This window comes from Meles meles, chromosome 8 (genome assembly GCF_922984935.1).
Source record: "Meles meles chromosome 8, mMelMel3.1 paternal haplotype, whole genome shotgun sequence".
NCBI lineage: Eukaryota > Metazoa > Chordata > Mammalia > Carnivora > Mustelidae > Meles > Meles meles.
This window is the reverse complement of record NC_060073.1, coordinates 8768062-8788122: the sequence shown is the minus strand read 5'-3', so window position 1 is coordinate 8788122 and position 20061 is coordinate 8768062. Positions and strand designations below refer to the sequence as shown.

Sequence of the window (20061 nt, the reverse complement as noted above, 5' to 3'; positions counted from 1 at the left end):
GGAATCCTGCTTTGACCACCCCCTTTGCACGTCCCAGCTCCACTGAAGACTTATGTGACTAAGGCCTATTCAATCATCACAACAATCTATACGATTATGCTATTATTAGTCACAGGAAACAGAGAAAAAGGAGACAAAGTCACAAAGCTGGTAAGCAGCCAAGCTAGGATCCACAACCATGCGTTATGCAGTCACGGAACCACTATGCTGGGTTGCCTTTCCATCGTGGAGTGAAGAGCACCTGCTTTGGAGTTGGGCATCCTAACTCAATTCCTTACCTGTAGCTTCAAACCATTTAGAACTTCAAATTTCTCATCTCCTCCCAGGTGATCCTATCTTTTGAAAGACTGTGAAGAGTTAATGAGAATACACAGAGCATGTCTTGAATAATGAGAGATGGGGCCTCTCGTTTGTAAATGAATAAATGCTGAGGAAATGCAGGAAGCAAATAAAACAGGGACACAGTATTCACTACAGTATGGCGAGCGTATTAGAGAGAACACATATATTCTTTTTTTTTTTAAGATTTTATTTGAGAGAGAGAGAGATCACAAGTAGGCAGAGAGGCAGGCAGAGAGAGAGAGAGGGAAGCAGGCTCCCTGCTGAGCAGAGAGCCCAACGCTTGGCTCCATCTCAGGACCCTGAGATCATGACCTGAGCCGAAGGCAGAGGCTTAACCCACTGAGCCAACCAGGTGCCCTGAGAACACATATATTCTAAATGTATCCTGAGGTCCAGTGATAAAATATATATATATTATATATATATGTATGTGTGTATATATATATATATATCCTTAATTGTATAGTACCACGTCATTTTTTTTCAGATCTTTTTTATTTATTCATTTTGAGAGAAAACAGAACATGAGCAGGGGAGTAGGGCCGAGAGGGAGAGGCAAGCTCCCCGCTGAGCAAGGAACCTTATGTGGGGCTCAACCCCAAGACCCTGAGATCATGACCTGAGCTGAAGACTGAGGCTTTCACCCACTGAGCCACCCAGGCTCCCCTATTTTTTATTTTTTAAAGGTTTTATTTATTTCCTGGGATGGGGGAGAGATAGAGGGAGAAAGAATCTCAGGCAGGCTCCATGCCCAGCTCACAGCCTGGCGCGGTGCTTGATCTCATAGCCCTGAGATCATGACTTGAGCGGAAACCAAGAGTCGGACACTCAACTGACTGAGTCACCTAGGCACCCCTACGTCCAGTTAATTTAAAAATAAATTTGAGGGGCGCCTGGGTGGCTCAGTGGTTTAAGCCGCTGCCTTCAGCTCAGGTCATGATCTCAGGGTCCTGGGATCGAGTCCCACGTCGGGCTCTCTGCACTGAAGGGAGCCTGCTTCCCTCTCACTCTCTCTGCCTGCCTCTCTGCCTACTTGTGATCTCTCTCTGTCAAAATTAATAAATAAAATCTTTTAAATAAAAAAAAAAATAAAATAAAAATAAATTTGAAAGTATACGCTACTCTGATACATAGGTATGTGGACAGGGAAATGAAAAGGGTCAGGAAAAATGAAAATGTCTTCCTTTTATATTTCCTTTATTGTTGGTACAGTGGATATACAACAGACACAGATTGAGGGAAAGTGGGGGAAATCCTTGGATTTCTTGCGAAATGCCCCAGACAGCATGGTTCTCCAGCCCATGTCAGTCATTCATCTCCACCCACTTCAGACGCAGGTGGACTCTGACTCAGGGGTGCCCACCGTCAATATCCAAATGAAAGGTAAAAGAGGGAGTAGTCTTGCCCCAAACTCCCAAATTGTTCTCAAAAGCCCAGCAAAGCCACCAATGTGACAGGGCACTTTTGAGGGTATATGATGGGGATTGGGATCAGCTCACTGCAGCCAACAGGCCTAACGCGGCCAGGGCCTGATCCGAAAAGGAAAGGCCCGTGAGCTAAGAATGGTTTTTACGTTTTTACGCGGTTCCATGGCTATAGAGGTACCTACGTTTTATCTTTGATTTTAATCGTCTGGAACTGCAAAGCCTACGTTCTTTACCATCTGGTCCTTTAAGGAAAAGGACCCCCCTCTGCTCCTTTCAAAACCTGAGGCTAGAGCAGGACGAAAAGTCTGGGACCTGAGCAAGTTCTGGGGCTGGGCACTGAGACTCAGATAGAGCCTCAGGCACCCGGCCTTCTACTCCCCACACATCCCCCCAACAGCCCCCCACCCAGGGCTGCTCAGGGCAGCAGCAGCAGCCGCCTCCTCCCAGGGAACCCGGGCTAAGCTCTCCTCTCCAAGCATGGGTTTAGCTGGGCCCCAAGAGGCCCCCCAGGCTGCTTCAGAGCCCTACTGCGGGCTGGGAGGCCGGCCGGTGGGGGCAGCCCCAGCGCTCACGCAAGCAGAAATGCCAGACCAGAGCTAAGCAGGTCAGCAGGGCCAGCACGGTGCCCACCCCGATGGCTGTGTGCACCAGGGTAACGGGTCTGGAGGGCACGGCCAGCCTGCCACAGGGCCCGAAAGTCGGGCCACCCACCCCCTCGAGGCCCTCCCCACCTGCCCCAGGCACGCTGCTTTCTCCGGCCCCGTTGGCAGCCACCACGCAAACGACATAATCTCCCCCGGGCTTCAGTCCTTTCAGTTCTGCTCTGCGGACCGTGGAGTTGAGCGGGGGCCCCTTCCAGGTAGCCCCGCCGTCCTCCCAAAGCAGCAACCAGTACTGGTGGACCGGCGAGGAGGGAGCACACCAGTGCACCACTGCGCTCCCGTCCTCGGCCACCACGTGCACTTCTCCCAGGCGCGGCGGGGCAGGCGGCTCGGCAGGGCTAGAGAGCCCGGGGCACAGGCAGGCTCTGGGCCCAGCCCTCTGCAGCTCCTTGCATGGCACCTGCAGGTGCCGGCAGCTGTCGTAGTCACAGAGGACAGGCGGCAGGGGTGGCCGGGACGTCTCATCTTCCTCCTCTTCCGTAAGATCTTGAGGGGCCAAGGGCCGCGTTCTGGAAACTAAGGAGAAGGTGACAGCCAGGAGACACAGAAGGCAGGGAGAGCCCGGCATGGAGTCTGAAAGGGAGGGAGGTGGAGAGGTAAAGACTGCCCAGACCCTGTGCCTCCTAGGTCCTCTCCCTCAACGAAACCTCTGGGGACAGGGACACACAGCGGGGCCCAAGGAGAGAACAGAAAAGAGGAGGGAAAGAGGCAGACACACTTATTTGTCAACCGACTTGGCTTCGAGGGGAGGGGGGCAAACATGGGCTGCCCCGCGAGATGGGGGTGTGACCTGCAATGGGTGAAGGCCCAGAAATGGTTAATGAATAAGCGAAGTTCTGGAGGGGAAAAGAAGAGGAAATGATTTACTCAGCCTGGGGAAGAAAGGTGGAAAAATTCCCAGCAGCCACCCAAAGAAAAGATCTCAGTAAAACAATTGTCAGCGACACACGCAAAAACCCGAAAGCGGACAGAAATGAGACAGAAGAGATGGGAATAGAGGGGGAACCTTAAGGACCTTGGCATCCTCCCCACCTGTTGAAAGAGCTCCAGTCCCTGCCCACCCCGACCTCCCCCCCCTTCCCCTGGCCCCCAGCAGCCCCTCACCAGCCCGGAGGTCTCACCGTGGTGCAAATCTCCCACAAGAGGTCTGTGGGCGTGAGGCTGGGGTGCCCCGGGGAGCACAGGCTTGCGGGCAGGTTTTGTCAGTGTCCTCAATTTCAATTCTGTTTTGGCTGGAAGCTTTTATACCCTTCCACTGTGATGTCACCACCTAGCCCCCCCCCCCCCCCGCCAGGCCCCCTCCACCCCCCTATCCCGGTGAACGCCAAGAAGCGGCCGGTCCCTTCAGAGAGCCTGAGTCACAGGGCCAGGGATTGGGGGGGGGGGGAGGGACGGGAGTCACAGCAGCTGTTTCATCTGGAGGCCAGGATGCCTGGGTTCGGAGATGGGAGTGGAATGTGGAAGGCAGCCAGGAGCCGAGAATCACAAGGCTGAAACTATGTGGAGGGCTGAGGAGGGGCGCAGAGGAGAGAGGGCCACCTGTCTGGTATCAGAGAAGAAAACAGCTGTGGCAGCATGGGGTCTGGGCTACAAAATGCTGTTTTGGTAAAAGTCCTACCACATCCATGGCAGTCATTTCCTGTCTTCTGCCTCCCAATGGACAGAGAAAGGGAGGGGTGCAGAGGCTGGAATGATGCGGCCTGGCTCTCCGGACCCGCCCTGCAATGATCCCCCTCCCCAGAGTCACGTGGATGGAGTAGGCCAGATGGTTTTCTCTCCTTGGACTTTCTAGGCTTATGAATGCAGACAGCTGGACCTAGAGCAGTCCAGGTCTGGAGGCCTTCCCCCTCGGCAGGCAGCCCCCAACAAGACAGTCTCCTCCAATGCAGGGAGGCGGGGAGGATGCCCAGGGACATGGGGTTCTCAAGTGGCCCTGAATCCATTTCAAGGAGTCAGGCAAGCAACTGGCATGAAAATAGTTTATTGGGGGAGCCAGAAGATAGGGGAAGGGGTCAGGGGAGAAAGGACTGGAATGTGACTCCGCCCTGTTCTCTTCAGGAACTAGAGCAGGTGGGGCGCTGTCGGAGATTGTCCCCAGTCGGTTCAGATCTGCCCAGAGTCTCTGGGGCAGGGATGGGGGAGGGGGCCAGGGCGGGGGCAGGAGCAGGCAGGTTGGCCTCCGTCAGCAAAGCTGCGTCTTCCCAGGAGCCTGAGCCAGAGGAGGGAGAAACAAAATCCCCAATGGGAAGTTAAGTAACCGAAGGCTCTTCTCCCTCAACCAATACAACCTCCTCCCCACCCACCAGCCACCTCCACTCCGCCCAGACCTCCGTGCCCCAGGCCCCTCACCATCACTGGCCTCTGGCTCCAGCTCCTCCTCTCCATTCAAGGGCTGCTGATCTGCTTTCTCCTCCTCAGGGAGCTGGCCCTCTGCAGCCACAGGGGGAAGGCAGAGGTCAGACTAGAAGAGGCTGACCAGGACAACTGAGGACTTGTGGGGCCAGAGGGAGGGAGGAAGGGTGCGCGGGCGAGCTGCAGCCAGTACCTGCCCCCGGGGGATCTTCAGGGCTCTCGCTGTCCTCTGTAATGTCTGACAACTGGGTTGACTCCTCCTGGCCTTGGGGTCCTGTGCCTCCAAAGTGGGTAGAGGACGGCGGTAGGGCTAACGCAGCTGCCTGGGCCAAGCTCACTTCCTCCAACCTGTCCTCTGCCCCTCAAGCTCAGCTGCGAGGGCCTAAAGCTTGGGCCACACAGGAGCCCCGCCTCCCGTCATGTTTACCTGCACGGCGGGCAGAGATCCGTTGCTGCACTGCCTTCCGGGAACCGTCTCGTTTCCGGACATTCACCTGTGCGGGGGAAACTAGTGAGCAGCAAGGCCCGGCCTCCTGGACTGTTATCTGGGCCCCCTCTGCTCCCCAGCCTTTGGCCACGCCCCAGCCCGCTCCTCAAAGGAGGATCGTGGAGGGGAAGGGAGGGGAGGGGAAGGAGGTCCTCTGTGACCTGCAAAGAGAAGCGGTGTCGGGGCCAGATGCTCCCCCACACCCACTGCATGTAGCTGAAGAGCACGATGACGCTGAGGAAGGTGAAGTTGCTGGCGACGCCGATGAAGGCGCACGTCATCGGAAAGTTGTACAGCAGGTACCTGGGGCCAGAGGTGGGTGGCAGTTAGCGGACAGCACCAGCCTCCTCACTTCCCAGGAATTGGTTCTAGGAAAACGCGAGCCAGTTGCACTTGAGGACAGCCCACCTCGGGGCTGCCCTGGCCGGCGTCGGCGCGCCCTCACCTGAGCCCGGTGAAGTGGGCATGGATGCGGAGCGAGGCCCCGTACATCTGGATGCGCTTGCTGTGGATCTCGATGATCGCTCCCGTGGTCGGCACGTACTGGGGTGGGACGGGGGCAGGGAGGGTGTCAGGCTATGTTCCTGTGGCTGTCACTCTTCCCAGCCCAACCCAACGCCCCTTCGCGGCATCTCCGTGGCTGACGGAGCCCAGAGGCTCGGCAGGCGGGACTCTGGGCTTCTGGGGAGAGCGGTCCCTAGTCTTCCTTCAGCCCCTCACCGAGTTCTCCCTGTACTCCGGGTAGAGCTCCACCTCTAGGAGCTGCTTCTGCTCCGAAAAGCCAAACAGCAGGAGGCTGGAGAAGACCAGCGTGTCAAGCATCTGGAGCAGGTCTGAGCGGTAATGCAGCATCACCTGCCAGAGCCAGAAGGGAAAGGCTGGGGACAGGTACCCGATTCCCACAGCCCAACCCACCCCTCAAAACCGAGCCTCCTGAGTGGTCTGTAAGGCCGGCTGCCCTCCCATTTTCATCTCCTACCACGATCCCCCACCCTTGGCCGAACCATCCCAGCTGCCCAAGTGACAGGTCTGCCCCGCTTAACCATGTCTCCATTCCCGTCTTCTAAGAACCTGCGCAGGTTAAGCCCCACACAGTCTCTGATCTTCCCCCGGGCAGATCGACCACCCAGAATAGACTAAGTTTCAGGGCGCCACCTGAAGCTTTTTTTCTCCATGAAGACATTCAGAGATGCGTTTCATTGTGTGGCTCTGTTGACAATTTACGTAAGAATGGGGTCTTAATGTTTATTGAAGACCCACTATGGGCTCATAAGCACTGCACATTTCTTCACTGAATCCAGTCTAGTCTTGCTATGGGACTATTACTAACATGCCGGGTTTGTAGTGCTTTGTAACCAACGGGTTAAAGAAGCTGTCTCTCGGCTCGTATGTTTCTGAGTGAGGATTCCAGGTCTTTGGGGCCCCAAAGAAGCCCATTTTGGCTCCCCTCTTCAGATCTTTCCAAAAGCTGGACACACTCATCAGGTATGTACGGTGTCTGTCTGGCTTGGTAGATTGACTCCTCTTCCCCATTGTGAGGAGTCTGTGACCTCTGAGCTGGGATGTTTTCTCCTGAAGCCCTACCCAGATGTTCTGACACCTCCTGTCAGCTCCGCAGACAGGCCAGGAACACTTACGGAGCGCGAAGAAGTGGAGATGATCCGGCCGCCTCTGGTGTAGCATGAAATGGTCACTAAGAACATGCCCAGATCTTGATTCACACGGGACTCTGGCAGCTCAAGCTCTAAGGTAACACGGTACGGCTGTCCATACATCAGCACCTGCCCAAGGCAGCCCCCATCTCTTTTCAGAAAATTAATTTTTTTAGATCGTGCTCTGTTCCACCTCCCCTCGCCCCTCCAAACTCGGCCACCAGCCCCCCTGCCCTTGGCTAGCACAGCAGGCGGCTCAGTCTCTCATCCCAGGAAGGTGCTGCCCCCTTGTGGCGGCCGGGACCCTCCCACTTCTGAGATCAGCATCCTGTGACTTGGCTGAAACCAGCTCTGTTCTGAGAAAGGTTGTGTCACATTTTTTTTTTTTTTTTTCCGAAAGTGAACCGTCCTGTTGCCAACTGGGCCATGTGTGACTCAGCCCTCTGTCCCCGTGAGGCCATCCCCCTGGGTCCAGCCTGCTTTCCCTTCCATTATTAATTAACCAAGTGACAGCAGTGTGCACCAACTCCCAAGCCATCCCTTCTCAGTCACTGTCGCTCCACATCAGCTTTCTGTCACTCTGGGTCCCTTACCTTGCTTCTGTGGAGAGAACCCTGAGACGCCTGGTAGGAAGGCTTCTTCACTGGGATTAACCTCCAAAGGTTCAAGATTTGACACCAAACATAACCTGGCTTTCCCTGACTGTTCCTCTATTCTTCTAATTCTTTGTTCAACTATTCTTTTTTTTTTTTTTAAAGATTTTATTTATTTGACAGAGAGAGAGAGAGAGATCACAAGTAGGCAGAGAGGCAGGTAGAGAGACAGGAGGAAGTAGGCTCCCTGCTGAGCAGAGAGCCCCATGCAGGGCTTGATCCCAGGACCCTGAGACCATGACCTGAGCTGAAGGCAGAGGCTTAATCCACTGAGCCACCCAGGCGCCCCTCTTTGTTCAACTATTCTTGTCCAAGCATCACCTCCTTCAGGATGGTACACAAGAATCACAGGGGCAAGAGTAAAGCTTTTGTTTTTAAACAAAGGGAACGGATTTTAAAAAATAGAAAAAGGAAAAAACCCATCGTGAACCACCCCCCAATCCAGACGTGGCTGAGAGTGCTTTGCGCACTCTCACTAAAAGGTGGAAAATCACGATTGCAGTCTTTCTTTGTACAGGTTCTTATTTCCAGAATGAATTATCTCTTGAAAAAAATGGATTCCATGAAACTCTAGGCCCTGGAACAGGCCAGAGGAAGCTGGTGGCCTCACCGAATTCTTGGAAACATTTTTTTAGGGTGGGGGAGGGCCACAGGGAGAGGAGGAGAGATGAAGCAGGTTCCACACCCAGCCTGGAGCCCGATGTGGGGCTCCATCTCCCACGACCCTTCTCAGGGTCATGACCTGGGCTGAAATCAAGAGTGAGATGCTTAACTGAGTCACCCAGGTGTCCCTGGAACATTTTCACAGGTAGCTCTCTGGGTGAGGTGGAGGGAAATGGGGACTGACTATTAGCTAAGCGGTAGGAGTTTCCGACTGAACTATATGTCTTATATGGGTGAACTGTACGGTATGTGAGTTTTCTCTCAACAAAGCTGTTTTAACATAGGTTTTTAAACTAGTAATTCTGGCTAAAAACATCATTGCTTCCAACGGGACCCACGGAATCGACCACCAGATTCTTATGAGTGACTCCATGCCTTTGTGCACATCGGATGGGCAGACTGTCCTTCTGTTCCCCCATTCCGACACAATGCCCACCCTTCCTTCTAAGATCCCCCTTGAGCCTCGCCATCACGTTTCATACTGATCCCTCCAGTTCTTCTGAAATGCGGAAGCTGTACCTTCCACTTGGCTACTTAATGCGATGTATCGATTTCTCCATCAATCCTGTGACCTCCTTGAAAGCAGGACCCCATCTTCTACTTCTAGCAAAGTGTTACACATAACATACATACACGTTATTTATTCTGTTCCTTCCTTCCTAAAGGTTCACTGTAAATGGACAAAATGATCAACCTGCTTTAATTATCAGGGACCACCCTGATCGGCATCCCTCACATTGGATCTCCCCTCACCCCTCATCTGGCAGCTTCACACCCAATTGTTTCAGGCTCCCCAAGTCATCGGCAGGATCTCCGCACCACACAGCCACACAATTATAGGCACCATTTCAGGGCAGACGTACTGTGCTTTGTTTCTAGCTCCTTCTCAACACAGTCTATTTATTATTATTTTTAGCCACAAAAGTACATCAAACCAATGTCTTCACAGAAGATTCTGTAATACTCTCCAAACTCCTTTTCTGAGTAGCCAGAAAAAACGATAAATCTTGGGGCGCCCGACTTGATTTTGGCTCAGGTCATCTCAGGGTGGTGAGGTCGAGGCCCCTCACCGGGCTCTGAGCTGGTTGTGGAGACTGCTTAAGATTCTCTCTCTCTCCCTCAGCTCGCCCCAACCCAACCTCAAACAAAATAAACAAACAAATAAATAAATAAAACAAAACGATGAGACTCTGCCTCACAATATCCAACCTTCCACGTCACAACGTCCACTGGGGACCCAACTCATCGGACCTACTAAGTCTTCTTGACGGTGTCTGGCTACCTCCACTGGTCCAGTGGAAGAGGTCACAGGATACACACAGCTGGCTATTCGTACTGCCAAACAAGGCCAGTCCAAACACCAATCCCAGGGGCCCCCCAGATGCTAGAGCTCACACTCCTCCCTCCAGGGTGACCATGTAGATTATCCCATGTCAGGAAGTGTCCTCCCACGAACCACTTTAAAAAAAATTTTTTGGGGGGGCGCCTGGGTGGCTCAGTGGGTTAAAGCCTCTGCCTTCAGCTCAGGTCATGATCCCGGGGTCCTGGGATCGAGCCCCGCATCGGGCTCTCTGCTCAGCAGGGAGCCTGCTTCCTCCTCTCTCTGCCTGCCTCTCTGCCTGCTTGTGATCACTGCCAAATAAATAAATAAAATATTAAAAAAAAATTTTTTTTTGCAGGGGCGCCTGGGTGGCTCAGTGGGTTAAGCCTCTGCCTTCGGCTCAGGTCATGATCTCAGGTCCTGGGATCAAGCCCCGCATCGGGCTCTCTGCTCGGCGGGGAGCCAGCTTTCCCCCCTCTCTGCCTGCCTCTCTGCCTACTTGTGATCTCTGTCTCTCAATAAATAAATAAAATCTTTAAAAAAATATTTTTCAGAGGATCTAAAAATTCTTAGTACGTGTGGCCACCAATTACTATGAGTTACGTTGCTGACTAACAACTCAGAAAACTGGTGAGCAAAAACGATGTGGATGCTCCAACGGTCCTCTGAAGCATGCCGGGGTCCTCCTCTCTTCTGAGAGCCTCCAGCAGCTTGCCTATTACAAACACATGCATTCCCACTCTGCATCTCCCAGGGCTTCGGGGTTCGCTAAAGCCCTACTGGCCTGTGGCCCACCCCCTGGTACAGTGCTCTCTGTAATGCACAGCACACACATTTGTCAGGAGTTTCCTAACCTCACATACAGGCTTTCAAAACTGCGGGGTGGATTGCAGCCTCGTCCAGGAAAGAGCTGATTGGTTCACTTAGGTTCCCTGAGGTCTAGAACACATCTCATCTGGTAGGTACAGCCCGTTTGAAGCGATCTGAGAAGGGCACTGCTAACATCTGTGGCAGGAAATAATCCACGCGATTCAGACTTTTTCTTTAACCTCCCTCTCCTTGAGAGTCTTCCTCCTGAGTCTCTACTGCTCAAGTCCTGCTCGCCAGGTCTTTCTCAATCCCTCCGATTTCAAGTCTCCGAAGCTCTCATGAAACCTCTCTTCGGCTCCCATACTCACCCGATCACGTCCACCCTTAGCCAGCGAGACATTGGCAACAGGGAAGGAGCAGAGTAAGGACGAGGAGGAATCACAGTCAGTCCTAGATGAGAATGGGGATACTCCACTGAGTTACAGAGTCTGCCTTACCTGTCCGCACACCTCCTTGGCCCCCTAGGGCTCCCTCTTGTCCCCCATCCCTTCTTCCAGAACAGGTACCCTTCTGTCAGAGAGAGATGGAAAAGAAATGCAGCCAGGAGATTCAAGACACCTGAACAGTTTTCATTCTCTTCGTGCTACTTCAGCTCATTTCCTCTCCTTAGAGTGGAAAGTCTTACACGGGACGCAGTGAACACCTAGCCGCATAGTTTCAGATTGCAGTGTTTAAGATTCACTTGGGGAGAGCTTGATAAAAATGCAGATTCCTGGGGACAACTGGGTGGCTCAATCGGTTAAGTGTCCAACTCTTGATTTCTGCTCAGGTCATGAACTCGGGGTCCTTGGATTAAGCCTTGTGTCAGGCTCCCTGTTGGCGTGGAGTCTGCTTGGGATTCTCTCTCTCCATCTCCTTCTGGACCTCCCCACCAACTCACAGGTGCATGTGTGCTCACTCTCTCTCAAAAAAAAATTAAAATTAAAATTAAAAAATTAAAATTAAAAAATTAAAAACAAAAACAAGGAGATTCCTAGGTCCTATCCCCAGATTCTGGTTCAGTAGTTCTGGTCTGGAGCCTAGTTTGAGAAAATCCCAAAGAATCCAAAGATGGTCTTTTTTTCTTCTTCTTCTTTTTTTTTAAGAGTTTATTTATTTGAGAGCTAGCAAGCGAGAGGGAGAGAGAGAAGCAGGCTCCCTGCTGAGTGCAGAGCCCAACACAGGATCAAGACCTGAGCTGAAGGTAGACACTTAATTGACTAAGCCACCCAGGCACCCCCAAAGATGGTTTTTAAGAGATTCACAAATCTCAACTTGTAAGAAAAATTATACATGGGCATGCCTTTATGTGTGTGTGTGTTTGTGTGTATATATATTTTAAGAGTCAGAGTCATGTGCTCTACCAACCACCCAGGTGTCCCAGTGCAAACACCTTTTTCCAGCAGAAGGCCCAGAGTTTTCATGAGATCATGCCTCCTGAAAGTTTAAGCAGCTTTGACTTAGAAAGCACAGTTCATAATCAGGGACTCAAGACAGGGAAAAAAAAAATTAACTTTGGACCATTGATAAGAATGCCCCAATCAGCTTCTCTTCATTGGTCCTATTGCCACTGTTAAGCGAAAGGGAGAGAATTTGGCAAACTCTGTAAAATCAGAAGGAACTAAGGTCCCAGGTAAGAAGCAGGACTCTGGGACTTTGTGTACCATTACCTTGTGTTTCCATAATCTGTGGGATTATCGGAAGTGGGAGAAAGTAACGTAGGAGGCAATTTGAGGCTTTCCTAATACTTTCTCTACTGAAGGCCAAGTGAGTTCTGAGATGACCTAAGGGATCTGGTTGCTTAAGAGGTCTACAGTGCTCTGCCTGCCTCTCTGCCTACTTGTGATCTTTGCTGTCAAGTAAATAAATAAAATCTTTAAAAAAAAAAAAAAAAAAAAAAAAGAGGTCTACAGTGGCCCTGAGAGAGATCTGACCCAACCCAAACAGAATTGACCCTCACAGTGACAGTCTAAAAGGGGGATTTTCTTCTTCTTTTGAACAAATTTCAGTAACCGGAGGCAGAACTAGGACCTTAGAGCCCTACCAACCCAAAGCTTTCTCAGCCTTGGGCTGTGAAAGGTAAGAAGTCATATAAACACACTGGGCTCGAACTTCTCCTCTGTAAATGAGGGGTTGACCTGAATAAGCACTAAGTGCCCTGACAGCAATTCTCTCAAAGAATCCCTCTACTTCGGTAGAAGACCCCTCTCACCTGTAGTAGAAATGCACGGGGCTGAGGTGGCTGACTGTGGGCATGTAGGAATAGTAGAAGGAGCCATAGAGGAAGACAGACACCCAGAGCAGGAGGAGGATGGTACAGAAGAGCACCCCAAACTGTAGCAGCAGCTTGCGGGCGCGACCTGCCAAGACGTGGCCCACTTCCTGGGCCCACAGTAAGGCAGGTAATGGTGGGTCATTGACCATGGCAGGGAGTGCAGAGTGTCTGGCCCCAGGTTCAGGCCTTGAGTTCCTAGCTGCTCTGCCACCTGGACGCCACCCCTGGCCATGGGATGAAGCAGCTGGTGGTTCCTGGAAAAAGACAGAGACGGGGAAAGAATAGCTCTTTTCCCAGGGGAGGAAGGAACAAAAAGGACAAGCTTACTGGACTGGCTTGGAGGAACTAGAGAGAGCCGAACACAGCCAAGCCTTTGTTTTCATACGGCTTTTCTCCAGATGACTGCGTTTCTCAACCAATTAGTCCCTCCCTATTCCTTCACTGTGCTTTCTTTAGCCCCACTGCCCCAGCAACTCAGCTGAACTTGTCTTCTGGACACCCGAGTCTGGGACAGGCCACCGGGATACTCATTCATAACAACACCTAACACAGAGAGGATGAGCACCTTAAAAAGGCTTTCACACACACGATGACACCGAGTCCACACCGCGAGGCGGCTGCACCGACAGAATGCGCGACTTGCCTAGGGTCCTACAGCCGCACTCAAAGCCAACAGCCCAAGCGCGGTCACAATTGCCTCCGGAGTTTCTCTTCTCCCAGAGCCGCGCTCGCTCCCCGCCAGGGCCGCGCCCCACGCCCGGCAGGGCGTCCTGCACTCCCCGCCAGCACCTGATTCCCGCTGGCGGTGGGCGCGGCGTCCGGAGTCGCGATCTAACCGCGCCAGCGAGGAAACCAGCAGCTCGCCGGCCGCCAGCGCTCTGCAGACTCACCAGCTCGCCGAGGCTGGGGCAACTGCGAGAGGGGACTTCCGCCTCCCGCGGAAGCCCCGCCCCCTTCCGCCGGCCGCCTTTGTGGCCTGACGGGGCCGGACCTCACTCCAGGGCGGGGCCCGGCGCAAGGGGCGGGGCCTGTCAGGCGGCGGGTTTCCCACCTCCGCGCGCTGCGTCCCGTCCCTCCCTGCCGTCCCCCTCCCAGACCCGAGAGGACAGGCGCCTCCCTCCAGGCCTCAAGATAAGGCCCAGGGCATGCTATGAGTCAGCAGCATCCCCCTCAGGCCGCCCCTCGAGGCCGCAGTCCCGGCCCTCCACCCACACCTTCACCACCGGCCATCTAAACCCCCCGCAAAGGGGGAGAGGGGCCGGCACCCAGCTGGCGCCCACTTTTATCGCCCACAGCTCCTGGGACCCGTAGGCGTCCGAGGCAGAGAGCCCTGCTGGCCGGCCGGCTGGCTGGCCCCTATCACCAGACTGATAGCATTTCAGCTCCATGTTTTGTCTCCAGCATTTAGAACGCGACCGACCTCCTCGGACCCTAACTGGACCCTCCCTCAGGATCTCCGCAGCGCGTTATGTCCACTAGATCTTAGCAGACGGCACCTTCTATTTTGTATATGACTATTCACCCCACGTAAGATTCCTCAGAGGGTAAGGTTAGTATCGTGTACATCTTCACATTCCACGGAGCGCCAGCCACAATCCTGCAGGCCTGGGATGTAATCTCTCACACCAATACCCACACTCCAAAACCCACCCTGGCAGCTCGTCTAGTTCAAGAAACACCCGGAAGACTTTCCCCACAGTGTCCCCTACCTCTTCTTTGTCCGATTCTTTGATCTGGTATCTGCACACCTCTTTTCCCCCAGTTTCTTCTTGTTCTTCAGGCATCTTCCTAATGGACCTTGCTGCCCCTGGATCTTCCACTCGAGTCACTTGTGGCTAGAACATGAAGTGGTTGGTCATCTAGAAGCTGATACCTGTAGCTCATCACATTTTCCTGGATAGGGAATGGAGGGTCCCTGGGAAAGAAAAGAAGATTCAGGTACTACATGCTATGTCAGAGCAGAGGGAGGAGGGAGAAGGGGGGCGACTGCCCAGCTGATGTCAGATTTTCAAATGAGCAGGGTCCCCCGCAGCCAGTACAGACTCCACAGCCTGCGATGTCACAGGTCCAGACCACCCCATTTAAGGGGGTGGGGGGGAGTCGGCCTGGGCCTCTGCTCCTTCCAGGTCCGTCCTAGTCTGGATTCAGAATGCCTGCAATGGGGGAAGGGCAGCTAGTGAGACAGTTCACGGTGGGGGTGTGCGTAGGGGCTGCAGTCACCAGCCAGGCTCCCCCACTGGCCAGGCAGTTGGTATGCTCCAGGATCTGAGCAGCTCCTTCTAGCATCCTTCATCCTTCAGGTACCAGCATCTGGGCAGTGCCTGAGCTGCCGGAACTGGGACTAGCCCCCGGCAGACCTCTGACCTGACCTCCCCAGTGGACTTCTTTGTATTAGCTGCTTCTGCTGCTGCCGCAGATCCTTTCAGCTGCAACTCCCTGCAAGGTGGGGCACCCATCTCAGGCAGCTTTTGTGCACCCCACTGACTACTCCCCAGGGCTGCTGCTGCCTGTGGCCTCAGGTGAGTAGGGAGCATCCTGCTTTTCTCCCCCTGGGGCTCAAGGGGGCAAGGAGAGGGGGGTTAACGTGTCCTCATCAGGGCGGGGCTTTTTCTGGTTGAGGCTTTCAGAGCTGGGAACACACATGGCTGGAAGGGCTGAAAAGCCTTAAATCATTTTTATGTCTAATGATCCGTGGCCCAGGCCGTAGGGGGACTTGGGGGGGGCATTTCATCCCACCATCTCCATTTCCTTGGCCCAGGAAGACAGGGATGGGAAAGGCTGCTAGAGGATGAGGATAAGAGGAACAAAATACTGGGACACATGACCCCAGTCTTGTAAAGACTGATGAAAAAGGAGCACGGAGGAGGGGTCTTCAGATGAGATTATGCGGCCCCTCACCCCCTACATCATGGTCTGAGCTATCCCTCTCTTTTCTCCAGGATGAAAGGGGAGACCCCTGTGAACAGCACTATGAGTATTGGGCAAGCCCGCAAGATGGTGGAACAGCTTAAGATTGAAGCCAGCTTGTGCCGGATAAAGGTGGGCAGACCCTGGGTGCCATTAGTTGGCCCAGTTGTGTTGTAGGTCCCCAAAGCTCAGGTTAAGAGATGTTTTCTTTCCTGGACTGCCTGCCATCAGGGGAGGAGTCTCTGGCTCTGTAAGGACAGCCGTCCCCTGGCCTCTGTGGGGAATGAGGGAAGCGAATACTGTCTGAAGAAGCCCTAGGGATGGCAAAAGATAACCCATCTGGGGAGGGAGGCGGCACTGCCTCTCAGAGGACCTGGCTAACAATTCCCCTCCTGGCTGTGCCCCAGGTGTCCAAGGCAGCAGCAGACTTGATGACTTACTGTGATGCCCACGCCTGTGAGGATCCCCTCATCACCCCTGTGCCCACTTCGGAGAACCCCTTCCGGGAGAAGAAGTTCTTCTGCGCCCTCCTCTGAGTTGCCCTGTCCCTCAGCACAAGCTCTTCACCCTTCCCTCTCCTAGGCCCTTCCTTAGGTCAGTAACTGTCGTGAGCCCCTGAGGGTCCCTGCATCCCCATCCCTAGCCCTTGTCCAACCCCATGAGGTTATCTGAAGCACAAAGGTCTCCGTCACCGATCTGTCGACCCCATTTCCTCGCCCACTGCGGAGGACCCCAAGTACCCCCTGACCCAGGGCCCCCTTAGCTCCATCCCCAGAACGGCCATTCAGACTCTGCCAGCGTCCTGCCGGCTTCTCTCTGTGACCCGCTCAGACAATGGAGAGAGGGATGGGCCGGGTGCTTGCTTTCAGTCTCACCTGGAGCTATGAGAAGGGTAAAGCCATTTGAAGAATAAAGTCATCCAGAGTCTCAGAGGACAGCTCCTGTGTTAGCGTTCTTGGGGAGAGGATCATCAGTCTGTAGATCTGGGAGTGTGTGCGGCAGGTGGAAGGCTCGGCATACCCCAGGAATAGGGCCAGTCAAATCAGGTTAGACATTGTCTAGGATCGGAGATCGCCGGGGTTGGGGGGATGGCGGGCGCGAGAGAGCGTCTAAAGTGGAAGAACTAAGTTACAACAGACGCTCAGAGGCTACGGAGAGCACACACACGCACGCACACACACACACACACACACACGCAAGCACGCGTGCGCGCGCAAGCACTGAACACAAGCGAAAATGAAAACAAACCGAACAGGGGAGATCTAGGGAGGGATTCCGAGAGCATTCGCAGACCGCAGGAACTCTAGAACCGAGGGGAGGTGCGCGGCTCCAATTCCTGCGAAGGGGCCGGTTTTACTTCTAAGATGGCCGCGCCCACAGCGGGCCCCTTTCCAAGATGGCCACCGCCATGGGACATGCGCCAATATGGCAGCCCCACGTCACTGGGTTTCACCGTACAGGGCTTCCGAGCTAGCCCCATGCTTAAAATGGCGGCCCCAAGCTGGCAGAGATCTCAATATGGTCCCTTCTGTGCTCATCTGGTCTCAAAATGGCTGCCCCTGCCCCTGCCAACTCGATGCCCATTCCCACCCACCCCGGAGTCTGAAAATCGACGTCTCCCCACCCCCCACCATCCAGGTGAAGGCACACGGGTGGCTATAAGCAAAGATCATGAGACAAGAGGACCCTCGCAAGCCCAGCGTAGCAGGCATGCGGGTCGCATGGATCTTGCGAGGGAATCTAGACTCTACAGCTTGCCAAGTAGAGGCTCCCTTTGGGGTGTGCCCAGTGCCATTCCTCAGTCGCCTTCTGGTCTCCGTAGGAGCTAGATAAGCTCGAAATTGTTTCGGGTTGGGTTTCCTGGTAGGGCTTGCAGTGTTGCCATTTCTCCCTCAGGCCCATTCTGTCACATCCGCCAGAAGCAACGTCCCGGCTCCTAGTGTGCCTACCAACCTTCGTAGTGGCCCCAGCTTGCCATCTGGCCAGATGCCAAATCCAAGGCTTAATGTCTCACGAGCACCTCCCAGACTCAAACTTGGCGGAGGTTTATAAGCCCGGGATGCTTTTCTAGAAGCCTTTTCCTTCCAAGGGTGAACATATGGAGGCGGGATCAGCGCCAAGACAGGAAAGGTAACAGTCCTGGGGTGTCTGCTCCTCATGCATTATCAACATCCCCCAATTCAGGGATGTATCTATCCTTCCTGGGGGGAACCCTAGGCCAGCTCGTTTTGTCAGGATACACTTTGGGAGGGGCACCTGGGTGATTCCGTTGGTTAAGTGTCTGCCTTCAGCTCAGGTCACCAACCTAGGGTCCTGGGTTGGTCCAACATGGGTTGGGCTCTCTGCTGAGGGAGACACCCCCTCTCTTGCTCCCCCTGGATTGTGCTCCGTCACATAAATAAAATCTTAAAAAAAAAAAAAATACATTTGAGGGGGTGGGAGGAGGCACCTTGCAGTAGTAGGAGGTATTAGGGATATCTATCACCCCAGCTTCCCCACACCTTTGCACAGGAAACAGTTAAGGAGAGAGGAATGCAGAGAGGAAACCACAGGAATAAAGGGCGTCTACCAGGAATTGAACTTAGTCTCCTATGGATGTCTCCACAGGTCCAGGGGTACCCAATGGACTTAGGGCACCTTCAGCAACAAAAAGCAGCTTTGGAGCTGTTGAATTTCTGAGCCCTAACATGTTCTGAAGGTCATCTAATTGCCTCACCCTAGCAATGAAGCAGCAGGGAAAACAAACTGCTTGGCCTCAAGTGGGGACCTACCCCCATTCTGTTCAGGAGTCCCCATTGGTTCCTTCTTGGTGTTTCATGAAAACTCCTGAAAGGATCCAGTGTGTTCTATTTTATTCCTTTAAAGATTGGTTTATTCTGGGGCAGGGGGTTAGGGGCAGAGGGAGAGAGAGAATCCCAAGCAGACTCCCCACTGGGCACGGGGGCCAGGGGGGTTGGGGGCGGAGGCAGGGTAGGATGGGGCCAGGGAGGGCTCAGTCTCATAAGATCATGACCTGAGCTGAAATCAACCCACTGAGCCACCCGGGCACCCCAAGGAGCATCTTATCTTGAAAGTGTCTGGCACATAGCTGGCACTCAAATATTTAACGAATGATTATACTATGTATGCTTAAATAGCAAGCAATGCAGAGCAGACACTAAGAAACTCTTTTTCTACTGCATCAGTGTTGGGCAAATTCCAGGAGAGTAAGTGAAAATTTCCACATCAGCTCAGACTTGGTAAAAAGCCAGAACGGAAGTGCTCAATAAACGTAATCTTGATATTCATTGTTTTGCTTTTTAAGTCTCTTTTCAATTTTTCTGCACAATTTTCATACTCATCAAATTGGGGGTGAATGGCTGCAGCCCTCTTTGGGGACAAAGGGGGCTTAAGGGTTACCAGATGGGTGCCTGCGTGGCTCAGTTAAGCACCTGCCTTTGGCTCAGGTCATGATTTCATGGTCCTGGGATCCAGTTCTGCATCAGGCTCCCCACTCAGCAGTCTGCTTCTTCCTCTGTCCCTCCCTCACCCGTCACCTGCACAGGCACGCGCTCTCTCTCTCTTGCAAAGATAAATAAAAATCTTTTTTCTTTAAAGAGGTGGGGCGCCTGGGTGGCTCAGTGGGTTAAGCCTCTGCCTTGGGCTCAGATCATGATCTCAGGGTCCTGGGATCAAGCCCCGCATCGGGCTCTCTGCTCAGCAGGGAGCCTGCTTCCCCCTCTCTCTCTGCCTTTCTGCCTACTTGTGGTCTCTGTCAAATAAAATCTTAAAAAAAAAAAAAAAAAAAAAAAGAGGTTACCAGAGACCAGGCATTAACCATAAATAACCATTAAAAATGATTAATTTTTAAAAATGATTAATTAGCTCTAAAACTGACTTCAGGGTGCCTGGGTGGCTCAGTTGGTTAAGCAACTGCCTTCAGCTCAGGTCATGATCCTGGGGTGTCAGGATTGAGTCCCACATCAGGCTCCCTGCTCAGCAGAGAGTCAGCTTCTCCCTCTGACCCTCCCCCCATGTTCTCTCAAATAAATAAAATCTTTAAAAATTAAAAAAAAAGGGGGGCACCTGGATGGCTCAGTGGGTTAAGCCTCTGCATTTGGCTCGGGTCATGATCTCAGGGTCCTGGGATTGAGCCCAATATTGGGCTCTCCGCTCAGGAGGAGCCTGCTTCCCCTATCTGCCTGCCTCTCTGCCTACTTGTGACCTCTCTGTCAAATAAATGTTTTTTAAAAAATTAAAAAAAAAACCAACAACCCTGACTTTAAATATCCCAGATAATGGGCAAACACTGAAATCAAGGATAGCCTTTATGTAAACAAAACTGTAAGCCTCTGGGGGTCTGAGTCTGTGTCCCACACAGAGAGAGGAGTTAGAGCAGGATCTGTCATCTGTTATATCACTACTTTTTCCAAACACTGGTTGTGAGCCTGTGGCATCTCAGCCTTATTAAGTCCCTGACCATTTATTAGAA

At 53.1% G+C, this 20061-nt stretch overlaps 3 protein-coding genes across 11 annotated transcripts; 1 reads left to right on the top strand and 2 right to left on the bottom strand.

The window, feature by feature from the left end:
* Positions 1-1524: 1524 nt before the first annotated feature.
* LRRN4CL (LRRN4 C-terminal like) lies at positions 1525-4374 on the bottom strand. 4 transcript variants are annotated; one of them, XM_046015038.1, is made up of 2 exons: positions 4050-4374; positions 1525-3004 (listed from the first exon to the last, which is right to left on the bottom strand). In XM_046015038.1, exons 1-2 carry the CDS (start codon positions 4372-4374, stop codon positions 2286-2288), a joined length of 1044 nt encoding a protein of 347 aa, XP_045870994.1. In that variant the 3' UTR covers positions 1525-2285. The 4 variants fall into 4 exon arrangements, with proteins under 4 accessions (XP_045870994.1, XP_045870997.1, XP_045870996.1 ...); XM_046015041.1 differs by having other exon boundaries at positions 3971-4054; XM_046015040.1 differs by lacking the exon at positions 4050-4374 and adding an exon at positions 3536-3963.
* A 22-nt stretch (positions 4375-4396) lies between these two features.
* Positions 4397-17120, bottom strand: BSCL2 (BSCL2 lipid droplet biogenesis associated, seipin). 6 transcript variants are annotated; one of them, XM_046015032.1, is made up of 13 exons: positions 16839-17120; positions 16466-16699; positions 14393-14598; positions 12621-12937; positions 10738-10819; positions 6908-7051; positions 5991-6125; positions 5716-5813; positions 5432-5573; positions 5211-5277; positions 4977-5063; positions 4781-4861; positions 4397-4640 (listed from the first exon to the last, which is right to left on the bottom strand). In XM_046015032.1, exons 3-13 carry the CDS (start codon positions 14465-14467, stop codon positions 4486-4488), a joined length of 1383 nt encoding a protein of 460 aa, XP_045870988.1. In that variant the 5' UTR covers positions 14468-14598; positions 16466-16699; positions 16839-17120; the 3' UTR covers positions 4397-4485. The 6 variants fall into 6 exon arrangements, with proteins under 6 accessions (XP_045870988.1, XP_045870989.1, XP_045870987.1 ...); XM_046015033.1 differs by lacking the exon at positions 16466-16699; XM_046015031.1 differs by lacking the exon at positions 16839-17120 and having other exon boundaries at positions 16466-16818.
* On the top strand, positions 14498-16522 carry GNG3 (G protein subunit gamma 3). Its single transcript, XM_046015042.1, has 4 exons — positions 14498-14621; positions 14984-15202; positions 15623-15722; positions 15998-16522. The coding sequence occupies exons 3-4, from the start codon at positions 15624-15626 to the stop codon at positions 16124-16126; spliced, it is 228 nt and encodes a 75-aa protein (XP_045870998.1). The 5' UTR covers positions 14498-14621; positions 14984-15202; position 15623; the 3' UTR covers positions 16127-16522.
* Positions 17121-20061: the final 2941 nt, after the last annotated feature.